At 34.0% G+C, this 17469-nt stretch overlaps 2 protein-coding genes across 4 annotated transcripts in view; one reads left to right on the forward strand and one right to left on the reverse strand.

Moving 5' to 3' along the window:
• Positions 1-12856, reverse strand: part of LOC133206410 (uncharacterized) — a 50029-nt gene extending 37173 nt beyond the window's left edge. For 2 of the 3 annotated variants that reach the window (XM_061342382.1, XM_061342380.1), the window contains exons 1-4: positions 12393-12856; positions 3722-3802; positions 3418-3492; positions 2560-2706 (exon numbers count right to left, since the gene is read on the reverse strand). In XM_061342382.1, the coding sequence (XP_061198366.1) occupies positions 2560-2706; positions 3418-3492; positions 3722-3802; positions 12393-12668 (579 nt within the window). In that variant the 5' untranslated portion in view covers positions 12669-12856. The remainder of the gene's footprint in view (positions 1-2559; positions 2707-3417; positions 3493-3721; positions 3803-12392) is intronic. The other variant, XM_061342381.1, reaches the window with a different exon arrangement.
• LOC133206411 (cell division cycle-associated protein 3-like) overlaps positions 1-17469 on the forward strand; it is a 54246-nt gene that overhangs the window by 6564 nt on the left and 30213 nt on the right. The window lies entirely within an intron of this gene.

Consider the following 17469-nt stretch of genomic DNA (forward strand, 5'->3'; position numbering starts at 1 on the left):
TCATTAAAACCAGCCCCCCCCCCCCTTCTCCTATCGTCGTCGATTTTTGAATATGAGATACTTATTCAATCTATTTTTCTATGTAATATTAATGCATAAAACTTGCTGTTTGTTTAAACCTTTCAAATTCTGGAGGAATTCTGAATGAAATTTCATTTTTCTAATAGTTCCTGAGAATTTAATTTTGTATTGAATCAATGGAAAATGTTGTATAAAATAATTTGCCACTTATAAAATGGACAAATTATTTCATAGTTTGCGATGTATTTCAAGTTTTACGAAGCGGATTCCTATTCAATATGAATGCAAAATTTTGCATGTCCAGGTATACAATACAGGTAAATCACAACTTTAAGAAATCTAATCTATTGTTGTGCAGACGTATGTGTATATCTATTACATAACACTTCCTGTCTGTTTCAGTGCCGAGGTTCTGACTGTGCGTACTACAAACTCGAACCTAGCCCGGGGACACGAAGAACCCTCTGTCTATTCCAATTGTATTTTATCAGTGTAAAGTAAATTAAATTTCAAAATCGAATGTTGTATATTTGCACATGCTGTAAGATTCTCTGAGCTATTAATAACGTTTTTTGCCTGTAATTGAAGGTAAATAAATTACCCCCCCCCCCCCAAAAAAAAAAACCCAACGTAAATTCAGGAAGGGGTATCACATGCATGAACATAATGTGTGATGCCCAGAGCATGGGAAGTCAGTCACTAGAAAACAATTAACGAATGAAAACTTAAATAACTTTGAATCAGATTTAAATTTTTGAATTATCAGTTGATGTGGACCGAAAATTAATTCAATTTTTAAATCAAAATAGGGTGAAGCTTGCTATTTACGAAAAAACATGTATCTAAAGTAAATTAAAGTTTGAATGATAATATTTATAGACAGGATATATTTTTTAAATCATATTTTACACCCGAATCATAGTTTGTTTGTAATACCTGGATAAATACCGTACAAAGCGCACTAGATTGGAAGTCATGAAAAAGAGTCTAGAATTATAATACATGATGTACGTTCATACGTACTTTCTCAAGTTTAAAGTTTTCAAGGAAACTTGAATTATTAATAAGGAATACAGAAAAAAAATATCTATTCCTTTGAAGATTTTATTCTGAGCGCCTTTTTTTTTAAATACTAGTATTGCGACTATTTTACTTATTTAAAAATGGTTAAATGACGGAAAAGTTGTTTTCAATTGACAATTAAATCATTGAGTTATCGGATGATCTATAACTGTGATCTACAAAATTAATGCATATGTATATTTAAGAATAAGTTAAGAACAATAAATGAACACACAATTTATAATTAAATATCTAGTTGTCTCCATATCATGCATTCTTTCTTTCCTTTTCTTTCCTTTCTTTTTTTTATTTTTGAAAGAGGTGTGAAATAAGTAAAAAAGATAAAATAATCAAATATAAAAAGGGAGACCTAAATAACTGCTAAGACTGGTTTTATCCTTTTAATTTTTTTTTTTTACTTCTATTCATTCTTGTTCTGTTGTGTTTTTTTTTCCGTCGGGGGAGGTAACTCGCGTTCATGAAAAGAATAATTTTTTACCTGAGACGGATAACACAAACCGCGATGGTGTGGATTAGTTGAGGACCCGTACCGCGAGAACACGCGGTTTTACCTGAGTTACCTGTGTTAAACCGCGATCAATTTCACACCGCGAGGACTCGCGGTAAATACGGAAACCGCGTTGACTGTAGTGTAGAGATATAGTAATATAATGCAGCCACTAAACTTCTCATATCTGTATCTAGATTATATTACATCATAAAGATTTATAAGCAGTATTTGTTGAGTTCAGCAACCTTTTCGTCAGGAATAAATCATATTCCCAGACATTTCTCGGAGATATTAGAGAATTTAATCGGTGCAAACTATGCAATGCATCTCAAGGTTTTATCAATACATGTAATTTATCAACTTTTCTTGGCATTTTAAGTCTGAATTCTTTTCTACAAAAATCAGTGCAAAATAAAAACAGCAAATTTAAACAATTGTTTCCTTTTAGATAAAAAGAAATTCAGTGTATAGAAATTCTTTCATCTAACTTTTCTTCCAACAGGAAGGAGACACTGGTATAGAACAAAACTAGAGGTACTGTGAGCACCGAGCTCACAAAATGTTACCCCCCCCCCCCCTTCATATGAGTATAATAGCAAAGTCCATGTTTTGCAATGGGAAACCCCATATATCTTTTCGATCAAAACATAAAATAGGTGGACAATGGCACTATGTAAGAAAGATTCTGTGAAAGTCTCATTAAATTTTATTCAGTGGTATAAGATAAGAGGAGTTGCAGATAAGAGATGGGTACCCCACGTTTTACAGACACATGGAAAGAGGTACAGAAGGAAAGTGCACCCCATCACTATATACCCCCATTTTTCAAGTAAGGGGTACAATGAAATCTCAACAAAATACACTGGCATTAAAAATGGATGAAAAGAGTAACTTGAAGCTACCACTCGCAAGAAAGAGAAGGGAGGGGTGGGAAGGGATGGGGTGGGGGTGGAGAGGGGTCTCACCTCCTCCTTGGTACTGGTCACAAATGCATGACAGAACTGCATGCTGAGGTTAGCTTTGGGCTCTCTGGCCAGAAATGAAAACTGACAGAAATCAGGATCACAGGTAGCATATGAAATCCTCTTCAGAGCATGGGCCATGTAGACACTCTAGTAAACAAAAATACGAAACATGTAATTACATTCTATACTCAGAGCATGGGCCATGTAGACACTCTAATAAAGAGGTAATACATGTATATGTAATTATATTCTATACTCAGAACATGACCACAGAAACACCATTAAATGTTTAACAGATCTTGTTAATTGACTTTTGACTCCAAGCACACAAACATGTACATGTATTTGATGAACAATTACCGGGGTAGATCACTGAGTATTAAACCTGTAAAAATTTGAATGATTTCATGTCTCTCCAAGATTTAGCAATGGAAACTGAAATATCTAGCATATAAATATCCTATTTTTCAAGCAGTTTTATCTAAAATCCTGAAGAATAAAAAAAAATTGAAATATTTAGTGATAAGCCTGTCAGTTTTAGTCTTGGAAATATCAATAAGACCTAATCATTAAGAATCTATTTGGCAACCTTAATGATGCTATAAATACCTCTAAAACTGCACTTATCAAGATCAATTTTACCTTAGGATGTTTTAATGTACATGCAGTACTTCAGTAAAGCATGCAGACTTAAAATGAAGTAGAAATACATAAATATATCTCTGATTAAATCAAGACATGGATGTAATTGGTCACTAAATACTTTACAAAATTTTACTGACACATGTATCCGCATGTATGCCCAGTCTGACTTTATTCTGACATTACTATGAAGTAAATGTTGGCTTTATTGGTTACCTCTCCATCACTGCTGCAGACTTTGATCCCAGATAATGAGATGACCAGAAGTACCTTCTTACTCTTTGTAGAATTCTATAAAAAAAAAAAAAAAAAAAAAACATCATATAAAGAATATTACTCATTACCACTACAATTAACTCTCTCCTTTTCTCTTAACTGTTATACCAAAGAGAAATTATGACAATGTTAAGTCGTGTCTATAGTTCATGCTTATTAGTCTACTTAAAGTGTGGCCATCTATCATGTTAAAAAATCCTCACAAATGGCTAGCAATTTCCGTGTGTCAGATCTGTAGACTTACCCTCATCTGTTCCAGCTGTTTCTGGACACATTCAGCCCTCTCATTGGGGTCTGCCCCAGTCACAGAAAACGACCCAATATACTAGGAAAAAAAAACAACAAAAAACATGACAACACCATGACAATATCAGAGTCTTTAGTTTGTAATCAGTGAAGAATAACACTTTCAAAGTCAAACATACCAAACTGAAGTTAGCTAGATACATATGGACCTCAATCGAAGCCAGTTGATGTTCTATAGTAAAATGTTCCGATATATCATATCAAGTCTATATCCATCAATGAAAGTGATATCTCATCATATTATTCACCAGAAGTCCACCTACAACCGGTACTGTAATATTATCATTTACACTTTCATTATAAAGCAGAGGTATGCCAAATATTGTGAAATTGGACACCTAGAATTTCCTATACTGATGGTCTTAGTGACACGTAATGCAGACACAGGCATTTCACGATCTGTGATTCTAACAGGTTAATGAGTTTTCTTAAAACACCTGGTGAAATTCTTTTCTGATTACCTGTTTAAAATAAGTTCAATCATGGTTAAATTTTTTAATTTCAGGTGTTAATTGTAAAAGTGCATAAACAAAGAGTAACTGTTGTATTGGAATCCACAGTAAAATCACATTTCAGAATACATAGTAAAAAGCATAACTGTTTACAAAAGTATGCCACTTGATTTAAGATGGAAGTATCGTATACAAAGTATACACTCCTCTGAAGTGCTCCACTTCATTATGCTGGTAGACTGTCACAGAGAGGCAAGACAGTGCACATTGTTTACAAAATTTGTGAAAATTCTCTACACATCAATAAAACATGCATGAGTACTAATCCTAGACATGTATATCATGCTTATAGAGGGAACCTAATCTGTTGGTTCATGTATAACTGCATAGAACAATGCATGTCTATCCAGCAAAGACATTTTATTTAATCAGATAATAATGGACTCCATCAGGCATTTCCATCACTAAAATTAAACAAGAGGCCCATGGGCCACATCGCTCACCTGAGCACATTGGCTAGGCAAAAACACAAATCAGTTCAGTATTGAAAAGGTTACTGGGGGGGGGGGGGGGGCTTGAATTTTAAACTACCTGATGATGCTTCTATGTCAATATAACAAATGGCTTTGCTGTACTTGAGTAGATTTTAAAAAAATTTTCCCATATATTCCCATACATGTGATAAGTCAAAGACCACAAAACTGTACAGGAGCCATAAAAAAAACTGGAATTTGGGTAATAAACATCGTATATTTTATACCTATGGAGATCTGGGCCAGATTCATGTATATTAAGTCATGTATATCAACTTAGAAGTTGGCCTAATTTTTTTCAATCAAGTTATGAAACATTAACTGTTACAGTTATAATTAAGTACCTCTTTAAAAATAAAGCTACCTAAAGGGGTATCTTGATATGGATTTATAGCAAGGTAATTATCCCAATTGGCAATTGACACCTTCACACGCAATGGTTTGTGTACACTACACAATTCGGAAGGTCAAGTGTCAAACACAGGTGACGTTTTCCAGTGTCTCGCAAGCGAGAATGAGAGGAAAATGGCGGCATTTAGCGAGAAATTCAAAATACTGTAAAAAATTTTCATATTCCGTGAATTTTGGTGTCCTGCCTGTACACGATGAATGGGCTCGAAAAACTGTACATTTTGCGTACCGCCGGTACATATCACATGTATGTATTCCTTTGTAAAAATTTGATCCCCCATTGTGGCTCCTCCCTATCCCAGAGGTCATTATTTGAACAAACTTGAATCTACACTACCTGAGGATGCTTCCATATCAATATGACTAAACATAGCTTTTCAGTTCTTGAGAAGAAAGATTTTTTCTGTATGTTTTTGTGTAAAACTTTTGATCCCCCATTGGGCCCCACCCTACCCTCGGGGGTCATCATTTGAACAAAATTGAATTTACATTAACTATCTAATCATGGCTTTGCAGTTCTTCATCAGAAGATATTTTCCTATATATTTCTATTTAAGACTTTTATCCTCCATTGTGGCCCCATCCTACCCCAGGGGGTCATGATTTGAACAAACTTGAATTTACACTACCTGAGGATACTTCCACATAAATATGATAAATCAGGGCTTTGCTGTTCCTGAGAAGATTTTTAAAATTTTTCCTATATATTTCTATGTATAACTTTGATCCTCCATTGTGGCCCCGCCCTACTCCCGGGGGTCATGATTTGAACAAACTTGAATCTACACTACCTGAGGATGCTTCCATACAAATATGACTCATCATGGCTTTGCTGTTCTTGAGAAGAAGATTTTTAAAGATTTTTCCTATATATTTCTATGTAAAACTTTGATCCTCCATTGTGGCCCCGCCCTACCCCAGGGGGTCATGATTTGAACAAACTTGAATCTACACTACCTGAGGATGCTTCCACATGAGTTTCATCTTCCCTGGCTCTGTGGTTCTTGAGAAGAAGATTTTTAAAAGATGCTATTAATTTTTCACTAATTCTTTATTATCTCCCCTAATCCCCTCCACCCAAGGATACTTTGTGGCAAGTTTGGTTGAAATTGGCCCAGTGGTTCTTGAGAAGAAGTGGAAAATGTGAAAAGTTTACAGACGGACAGACAGCTAGACGTACAGACGGACTACAGACAAAATGTGATCAGAAAAGCTCACTTGAGCCTTCGGCTCAGGTGAGCTAAAAATGATGTTCAAAGCTTATTTCCTTGTACAATGTAGAGTTCTAAGTCCAGTTCATAAACACTATTAAATTTGATGATGGTATGTCAGATTTCTTGACAATTCTACTTTGATACAGAATTTTTTTTTACGTTTCTACTTTAATAAATGCTGCAGAGCCCAAAATTGGATCTATATAGCTTATTTGTCTACTTTAGCACCATAGTACATTTACAAGATCCTAAAGGAGATGAAAAATAGCCCCAATCTGGTTTGCATCTATTTTTGTCACCATGATCAATAACCTAATACCTTCCAACGTTGTCCAGACAACAGATTTTGATTTTTCTACTTTTAGTGAGTCACTTAAGCATAGGGAGATTATTCAGCCCAAAGAACATTCCAGTTAGGGCCAAGATAATGGTATTTCTTGTATTATGTACTAATATGACACTATTCCTTTATCAATACTTTCCCCTCCCCCTAGTAATTTCCTTTAAATTTAAGAATCTGATAAATACACAAGGACTAATAAGTAAAAGTAATATTATGATATAACTCATCATTAGAACTTAAGGAGAGAGAGGGCATTCATCTCCAGAGTATATCCTGCATCACAATCATCTTTATCTTGCACTACAATTTCAATGGTCTTTGGTATAGACAAGCATCTTGTAAACATGGTAAATAGATTTTCTGTGCCCTGGTCCTTACTTTATGATAAAATATATCTCAAAATATACATCAAAGGTATCTATTAATGCACAAATATAAAACCTTTTTTGCTTAATTAACGAAAAAGATATTAATACAATGAATACTTTCTTCAATTCCTCCTTTGGGCTTTGGTTCTTACGCCCTGTTCACATGAAAAGTTTTATTCGAATGAATGCAAGTTACTGCGAATTAATTTTAATAAACTAGATTCACAAGTAAAATTTAATGTGAATTCTGGGTTAGTTTAACTTGAATCAATTTACTGCACATCAAATTACATTGTATCAACTCTGTGTGGACACTAAGCAAAGCTTATTCGAATTAAATTTTGATGCATGCGTAATTGCAAAATTAAGTCAAATGCTGGTGGTCAGATATAGGCATTTATTCTATTTTTGAGTGAAAAACAAAGAAAAATTATGCTAATCACTAAAAATGTGTAAAGATACTGACATATATATGTCAAATGTTTATCTATACATGTTGTGTATCTGCTCTGCCTAAGTTGATGTAATTTTAATTAGCCTAATAAATATTATCAAATTTTAATTCCCATAGTTTACTTCACATCCACTGTTGTGTGAATGCTAAATTTTATCATATTAACTTATAAGGACTAAAATATGAACACTTTAAAGGTTTTGTGATTCTAAGATAACTTACAGGGATACTAAGAGTGTGTGGTCAGAAAGGGCTAATTTAAAATGAATGCTGAATAAGACACATATTCCTCATAACAGTGACTCAGAAAACAAAACATCTAAATCAAACTGCAGCAGTATGCATCGTAGAATAATGTACATCATCTATACAACCTTGGTCAAAATGTAACAGGAAAGGAGAAAATGTAAGGCTGGACCAGGAATCCGGGTCCCCTGCATCATTGGTCAGGTGCTCTACCCACTGAGCTACCCAGGCCGATATCCACAGCCCAAACCATTACATTCCTCCCTCCTTAAATTGTCTTTGCCCTCAAAGACACAACCCAAGTTTTTATTGCCCTGGCAGGACTTTCACCTGCAAGTCCAGGGGGTGGTCAACAGCACCAAATCTGTATCAGGAAAGGAGAAAATGCACAGCTGGACCAGGAATTGAACCTGGGGCCCTTGCATCACTAGTCAGGTGTTCTACTGACTGAGCTAGCCAGGCCAAGATCCATGACCCAAACCATTATAAAAGTAAGGCAAACTATTCCAAAAATAAGTGGCAAGTACCTTGCCACTAATTAAGGAAAAAAAAGGTTGATTCAGCATCTGAAGCAATTGGCCAGTAGAAAGCATATTAATGAATCATTCCTGGAAGTTAGTTTGGTCCAGGAAGGACACATTTTTCACAAATGGACCTATTCCGAAATCTTTGATGTAGAATGCTGATTCTGCCAGGTGTGTGGCACAAGTTCATCTTAACTTCATTGAGAAGAGCTATTAGGTATAAAGTCTTTAGTTACTGTCTTTTTTTTCTTTACTGTGCAATATACTAGCAATACAAGTACAAAATGTATAGCTATTCTCATGATCTCAAAGAAATTGGTTCAGCATGAAGGAAGTTGTGTCTACAGTAAGCTAATCAGTGGCACACTATCTCACAAACCTACAGAATCAGAAGTAATTACAGTAAGTTAATTGCTCATCAAGGATGACAGATAGACACAAATATCAGGTACAAGGTACATAGATTTCTTAATCCAGACCACCAACCCTCTCCTGACTAACACAATACAATACTGACAGAAAAGACATATGCTGGGCAGTAATTGGATTTAATAAACCAGGATAACTTGATTACATTACCATTAATAAGTCTATAATTGAATCAAGTCTTTCAGTATTGCACTGATAGACTACAGGCCATGTCTGGGCATCTTTTGCGGAATATTAGGTCAATACATTTGACATGCATTGAAAATATACCTTCTTTAGAGCTTGTCTGAGTGTGTCATGCCTCTTTTAAGTTTGTCTACATAATCACAAAGCATTCTCATATATCAGGGGACAGGATGTTTGTAATTAAGTCTCTTAAGAAATACAAGGAGACAACAAACAAAAGAATAGTAGCTCTGAAGAGCATAAAATGCCATTTTCATTTCAATTTAATTTTTGAGCTGTTGAAAAGATGAATATCTCCATCAAGATTACAGCTCCCTCTAATCTTGGGCTGCTAACATCTGGTTAGCTCTAATAGCCTGCACCACCAAATCCAATTTAAATACTTCAAATTTTCCTTTCATGTGCTAATGTCAGTGAAAATTACTTATATCTGGTTGGGCCATACTAAGGTTAAGGGGGGTTCTTGACCTGGAGAGAGTCGTGGCACTCCAGTTTACCTGTGGCCAGTGATATAGAGGACCGTGTACACTAGAAAAGAGATCAACAGTAGAGGGCTAAGTAGTACAGCTGCTTAGAGGTTGTAAAGGAATGACTTGCAGGATTAATCTCTTCTAATCAATAAGTGTGGAGGTGTGAGTCACTGCAAGACAGAGGGGAGGAACCATTGTACTAATGACACACAAGTACCATGTCATTGTAAGTGTATGCATCCATCAGACCTAGCTACCAAACAAAGGTCTGTCGTCAATGAGTCTTGCAATGAACCTCTTGACTTCATTCCCAAAGTCACAAGGAGACATAGAATCATCCAACTGCTCTTTTGTAAGTCATCAGCTGGGACAGCCACTGGATAAATTGCCAGGAAATCCTCTTTTCACAAGATCAATGTATACAGTAGCCATCTCCATGGTTGTACAATGTATGCACTTGACAGCATGTAGATGATGTATGGGAGATCATTTCCACATGTATCTGTGTCCTGTCCATGGATATTTATACAACAGAAAACATTCCCACATGTACCTATATATGTCCTGTTCAAAGATATTTATATAACTGCTGAGACCTTTTCTCAGAACTTTGATCTTTTGTATATACACAATATTTAAATATATCAGTTCATCAAAGCTCCTCGTTGATCACCCAGATGAGATCATTCTGTAGGAACATATATATGAAAGGATATATGTGTTCAACTTGTATCTATCAGTATATAATAATTCTATTCTATACCATCGTCAGTAACCCACGGGTGATTCACATCGATTCTCTCCATAATCATTTGAGGTAGCTTGTGGACTCAAAACCATGGTTTGCAAGGATGATTCTATACCTTTTTTGCAGTCTTTTTAGCAGTTCTACTCCACCACTTCAGACTTAGATATCATACAATCACATATGAAAATCTGTTGGTACACTTCAAAAATGTGAAACTGCATATATATATATATATATATATATATATATATATATATATATATATATATATATATATATATATATATATATATATATATATATATATATATATATATATATATATATATATATATATATATATATATATATATATATATATATATATATATATAGTATAATATAAATGCTTTATCAATTTTTATGTTGAAATTTGATGAACAGCATCTTTAACTGACCTAAAGAAATTTTCATTTTAAGTTCTCTTCAACCATGCATAGGACCTGCCTGAAATATTGCCAAACCTCAAGAAAATAAATTCTCAGAATGATGTAATGTCTTCAGGTATAACAAAAGACAGAGTCCGGGTTTTTATGTTATGCTATGTTTTTTCCATACACAGTTACAAATAAGTACCACCCATCATTCCGTACATCAATAAAGCGTAACTGGACTATGATTAGGTTTCTTATGAGTTTTCCTTTGCCTGGACCCAATCTACAATCTGTCAATTCTAACAAACAGCCATTCAAGCCAAGATGATGAAGTCAAGTATGATACTGAAGCAACCTTGAACAAATCTAAAAATATACAAATATTCTCCCTTCTAGTTACTGGATGTTTATTAAAAAGAATATTGTAATTTATCAATACTGCAATGAAATAAGTGTATGATGGTATAGATAAAATTTTCAACACTTATGATTGGAACATTCAGAATTTGCTTAAAACATGAATTAGTCAGGTGTACAACTTGGAGCTCTCACTGTTTATAGGAGAACAGCTGTGTTTATACACTCACTTGATTATAAAGTGTGGGAATTATTAAAATCCTTGATTATCTCAACAATATCACAGTCACAATTTCTTTTCTTGTATTTTTTTTCTTTTAAGTAAAAGGAAATTTCTATGGATGGCATCTATAACTGTGGATGGTACTTCAAATTTAGTATAGATATAAAGCTGACCCAGTTTGCAGTGTATGCTGGAAGCAAAATCAAGTAAACTTTCATACATGTCATGCATTGCATAATAAAGCACTTTTTTTAAGCAGAGGATGTCAAAACAATAAAAGAACAAAACACAATGATTGCTTAAAGGCATCTGCATATGTGGGGGTCTTAAAAAAAATATTAAGCTGTGTTTTTTTTTCATGTCAACCGAAAGAATATTTTTGCTGTACCAGTTATTTCATAATTACAAAGTCATTAAATTTATCTCCCTTGAGACAGACATGCAGATATGACTGTATATAATTAATTTGTAAATCCTTTTAATTCTCTGCTTTGATCATGGTCTTTTTCACCCTCTTTTACCTCCAGGGAAGAACTGTTGTCTAGGTATGAATAAGATTACACAACTCAATATTAAATTTTTAGAAACTTTAAACACCTTAACCCCCCGATCACCAATAACACCATGCTGTGCAGAACAATACTAGTTAATCGATTCAAAAATGCACCAAAAATATTCATGTGAAAATGAAATCACTCAACCATTGCAAATGTTCACGGGGCATCTTGTTAACAAGTCTAATTGTTAATGTTGGTGGTTTGATATTCAAATAAGATTCACACGACTTTTTCCTAAACCGTAAGAGTGCTTTTTTGGGGGGAGAAAATATAACAGGCTGATAGTGTATGGTCATTTCACACAGAGAGATCGAACTGATGGCAAATTCAAATAAAAGAAATTGCTTCAATGTAATACACTAGTTCATCAGAAGCAATGTCTGCAGTGAAAAAGCTCAAGTTCAAACACAATGCTCATACACAGCGGTTTAAGTCTTAGACGCTTTTGCCTTGGGGCGATATGAACTTGATAAGCATGATAAGAAAACATGTGTAAGTAATTTGATAGACTTATTGTTGTTTAACTTTCTGATAAAACTTTCCAATATAAAAGAGTTTTAAGATAAAACACATTTATGATATTTTCTCCAGTGCCTATCAGAACCTGAAATTGACTTCATTTTAACACATTGGCGGGCTATAATTTTAAAAATAACCACATGCTCTGATGATGTAACCTACCTCCACAGACTTTATAGCAGTATCTCCCTTTCCATCCGATTGTAAAACACTTTTTGGTCGATAACAAGCTCCATCGGGCAAATCTTCAATTCTTAAGTCTTTTGGGTCACTTTGAACATTTTTCTTAGTAGGACTCTTCCCTGCATTAGCCGCAGCAGCCGAATCTTGAGTCCTACCAACGTCTGCAAACTGTTTTTCCAAAAGTCTTTCTCTTTTTTCTAGTAATTCTTTGTTTTCCTCCTGTTCTAATTGCTTCTTTGTGCGCATCAAATACATGTTGATGCCGTTATGACCCACAATTCACTTTCTAATCGACTCTCACAACATCCTAACTTCTTTGTTTTCCATCACGAACTGTTTGGTTCAACAACTTCCGGGCCAGAGGTCACGTGCGTTATCAGCAACTCAGCTGTTTGCTCGATGTCCCATGTCGAGTCAATGAATGTTACGATAGGTCTCGTTCATCGAGGTGACATTTTATTGAACTGAATAAGGAGATTAAAAAAGTAACACAGTGGAAATGACTAATGGGATATTTGTGGTCTGTTTTAGTTTTGGTCCTTACTTATATTCAGTGCAATTTCACTATTGGTGAATGAATTTTGAGCCTTGGCTGCAAAACCTTTTGTTTGCTAGTCTTGAGAGAAAATCCCATGATTATAAGTTCCAGACATGTGAATGCACTGTTAGCAGATAAAACAGTCTATGAAATATATAATGAGGTCAACACATTGAATATATATTACGCACATTTACGTATTAAAAGGTCAGAGCCTAGCCTCAAAATAACGGCCTACAAGCAGATAGTGTGCCATATTTTATTGTGTATTGAACAGAAATATCATTTGATAATCAACTCCTCAATATATGAGCAATGAAAACATACTTTTTTAAACAAACAAACAGGCAAATAATTCCTTTTATTATAATACAACATTGCCGATATGAGGATATGATACACTATGATATCAGTGGATTGTACCAGATGGAAAGAAGATTAGAACGTAAACGTGGAAAAAATATAGATTTAAAAAATGTAACTTGTAAATTATTATGTTACACATCAGTTATGCTGTAGTGCCTTTAATTGCCATCAGTTTAGCCATGACAGAAAAAAAAATATATAAGGGAATTAAAGTCTCGTATTCAAAATTCCTAGATCGGCGAAGGGAAGTTGATTAATTTCGGAAATGCTATACCTTGTTTCGAAAATTAACTTATAAAATTCACGGACGTAGCATCGTTTTTGAAAGGGGGGGGGGGGCAGCCAGAGAAAAAAAAATCAACTTACCTGAAAAAACTTGACAAGCAAAAAAAAAGAAAGAAAAGGAAAACTGCCCAAACTCGAAAATCCTATTTCGTGTTTGTGGGGGTGGGGGGTTAGTTTCCAACTTCTTTCAGTACCAAACCACACAGTACATACTACATTACCCTTACTTGACTATACTCCAACAAAATGGGGGTGGGGGGGGGGGGCAACAGGCCTTTCAATGAACATTTTCAGTAGTAAAAAGTTATGTGGAAAAAGTGACGGGGCAGCCCCCCCCAGAAAAAAAATCAGTAATGAAATTTAAATTTCTCGTAATGCAAAACTGCGGATGGATTTAAGAAGACAAACCTGCAGACCCCCACCCATAGTGACCCCCCTTCTTTGTTTAAAATTTCTATATAATTTTTGGTGGTGGGTGAGTAAAATTTATATTACATATGGAATAATGATCATGAAAATTTTTCTTTCTTTCATAGAAAAAATACCGTGTATACTGAATGAATAAAGATAATTATAGAAAGAAATTAACAGTAAGTTCCTTAATTTTACAAGTTTTATATCTAAACACGATCGTAGTATGGAACTATGTTTCATTTCACCCAAATATAGAAGGAATAGATATTAAAAACTGTTATAGAAAAGGCAAATACCAGAGTGCCTGTTTTATGCTCCAGGGTTATTTTGTAAATATACCACCATCTTCACAGAGAATGAAGTTTTTCTGTTCTATAAGTTGGGTGATATTATTTCTTTAAAATCTTGTTTTCATTATCATACTCAGTTTAAATATTGCACAATCAACTCACAAAATGGACTAAAAAAGCTGGGGTTAAGGATTCATGGAGAGGTCTGGGTATCGGCTGGGAATTTTGTATTGCGATATACCGCGATATTTTTTTTACTGTATTGCAATATTTTCAATAACAGTTAAATTGATCTTTTCTTATTTCATTAACTTTCATTTATAAGCAGAGAATCTATAACTATTAAAAATACGTTGTATCAAAAAAGTTCATGTTGATTTCACTACAGTTTTGCAACGAAATGCAACCATACAACAGCGACTTTACTGTTTGCCATGATTGAAAACGTTTCTGACATCTTAAATTTCATATTTTACTTTAGAAATCTTAAGTCCAAGCATTTTGCCGGTATACTGCTACAGAGAAAACATATCGCAATACAATATTTGTTGTCAACGAATCGCAATATACCGGAATATCGATATTATTGCGCAGCCCTATTCAGGGACCCCCCCCCCCTCATCTGAAATCTGTGTTGATGTTGAAGGCACACTTTAGTATCCTACTACCCCTTATTGAATCCTTTGTCTATTTTCTCTAGCTCCTGTCTGTCAAATACATTGACTTTCTGTATCTTATGAGCAACATTGCAGTATCATGTTGTAAATTTTGAATTTACTGGGGGGGGGGGGGGTTAAATGCAAAATTTACAACATAACTAGTTATCATATTGTAAATTTTGCATTTACCTCCCCCTTGTAAATTCAAAATTTACAACATGATACCAGGACACAAATTTCAATTAAGGCTGCTCAATTCAACGCTTTACTTAGCTGCAATAATGATCCCTCTCTGATATTTTTAATCTGATGTTTTCAGTAGGGGGCTACCCCCCCCCCCCCCGAAAAAAAAAACAACAACAAAAAAACAGAGTGCTACATTTTACCAATTTATACATTGTCAACATTGCCCATTGTCAATGGGTATCGACTGGGAATTTCGTATTGCGATATTTTTAACTGTATTGCGATATCGATATGTATTGCAATATTTTCAATAAGAGTTAAAACGACCTTCTCGTATTTTATTTATAACAGAGTGTATATTACTATCACTGTTCTAACAAGAATGCCATGCTGATTTCACTACTGTTTTGCAACGAAATGCAACCATACTACAGCGACTTTACTGTCTAGCATGATTGAAAACATTTCTGACATCTTAAATTTCATCTTTTACTTTAGAAATCCCAAGCGCAAGCATTTTGGTGGTATATCGGTACTGATAAAACGTATCGCAATACGATATGTTTTGTCGACGAATCGCAATATACCGGAATATCGGTATTATTGCGCAGCCTTAAAACTAATATCATGGTATAGTTTATTTGTGTCCGAAGTCTAATTGAAATAAGACCAAAACTGAAGAAATAATGTCTTGAACGAATTACACACAAAAATTCTATTTATATAGTCACATGACAGCTTGTGATGGGTTATTGGTTAATTTTTTATAATCCATCATCGATTGGAATCGTTGCTGCTTCCGATGCAGTTTTGTCGGTTATAATAGGAAGTTGAACTTGTACTTTGTAAGACACCATCTTGCAATTTTAAAAAATTTATTATACATTATTTTTCATGTTGTCTTGCTGCTTTTGCACTTTCTACATGTGCATCATTTAGTTTTTATATCACACTAGATGTCATTTTTACTCCACCGGCGCATGTAAAGTGAACACAGAAACAAGATAATCACAGAATTAATTCCGTTTATATTATGTGTGAATCCGATGATCAATTATGAGAAGAAAATAATCTATCATCGGAATCGGTAGCTTTTTTCCGTCGTTAATCGATGTTTTCTGATCATCGGTACAACACTAATGGTAGCATCGATTTTTGAAATAAAAAACCAATATAGTGTATATATAATAATTTATCTATTTATTGTAATCGGATTTAAACTGTAATAGGAGTAGCATTTTGAAAAAAAAAATACACAGATATTTCTATTTTTAGTAACCAAGGCAATATTGTTCGTCATAATCAAAAAACCGATACACAGAATTAGGTATCTTATTACTGTTGTGTACCTAGTCTTACCGAAATCAGACAAAAACTGTAGGAGGAGTAGCGTCTGGAAAAATTGTTCATAGACAGATACTATACTGTGTCTACAGAAAGAATTTCACATAATTTTCTATTTTTAGCAACCATGGCAACATCCTTTATCGAAATAAAAAAAAAAGATATGTATAGAATTATGTATCTTATTATAGTCTACTTGTGTACCAAGTCTTATTGAAATTGGACAGAAACTGTAAGGAGTAGCATTTTGAAAAATTGTTTATGGATAGATGTACAGATATACTTTGTTATATTCAGTAAAGTCTCTATATAGGGAAACAGTCAACATAATTGATACATGTATTAAAGTCATCTATGGCGTATTTCTTATAAGTTCAGACTAATTAAAATTAGAATGATCTTTCTATTTCTTTTATTACTTTATATAAAGATAGGACTTTCCTGTAAATTACACAATATTTAAATCAATCTCGTTTTAAAGATATTAGAAATTTAAAACAATAACCGATTTATTTACCGACTCCGCATTTAATTGACAGACCAGTTTAAAATCAATTTAACTATGGAAACATGAGGTTATTCAAGTTCAAAATCGGTGAAAATTTTAATTTTAACTAAAATAACATATATCGTGTTTAAGTACAGTCAATCCCGTATTTTTATTTTTTAGCTCAGATACGTCGTATATAGCTTTAACACCTCTGAAAAATATTGACAGTCATTTAAATTTAACTACTGACCGGCAAAGAGAGTTTTCCCACAATATTATTGATTTCGAATCTGATTAGTAGATTGATTTATTGTGACGTAATGATACTGTCGCGACTTCAAAAAAAAAAATTACTGTCACAATCAAAAACCAAGTAACACATTCATTGCAACTTGAAGATTCCCTGATACTATAAAATCAACATCCATATAATGCATTGGATACAAATGAATTGCTGAATTTTAATGAATGAAATCAAAATTCT

Source organism: Saccostrea echinata, unplaced genomic scaffold, assembly GCF_033153115.1.
Source record: "Saccostrea echinata isolate AGI-Se365-2 ecotype Australia unplaced genomic scaffold, CSIRO_AGI_Sech_v1 ptg000054l, whole genome shotgun sequence".
NCBI lineage: Eukaryota > Metazoa > Mollusca > Bivalvia > Ostreida > Ostreidae > Saccostrea > Saccostrea echinata.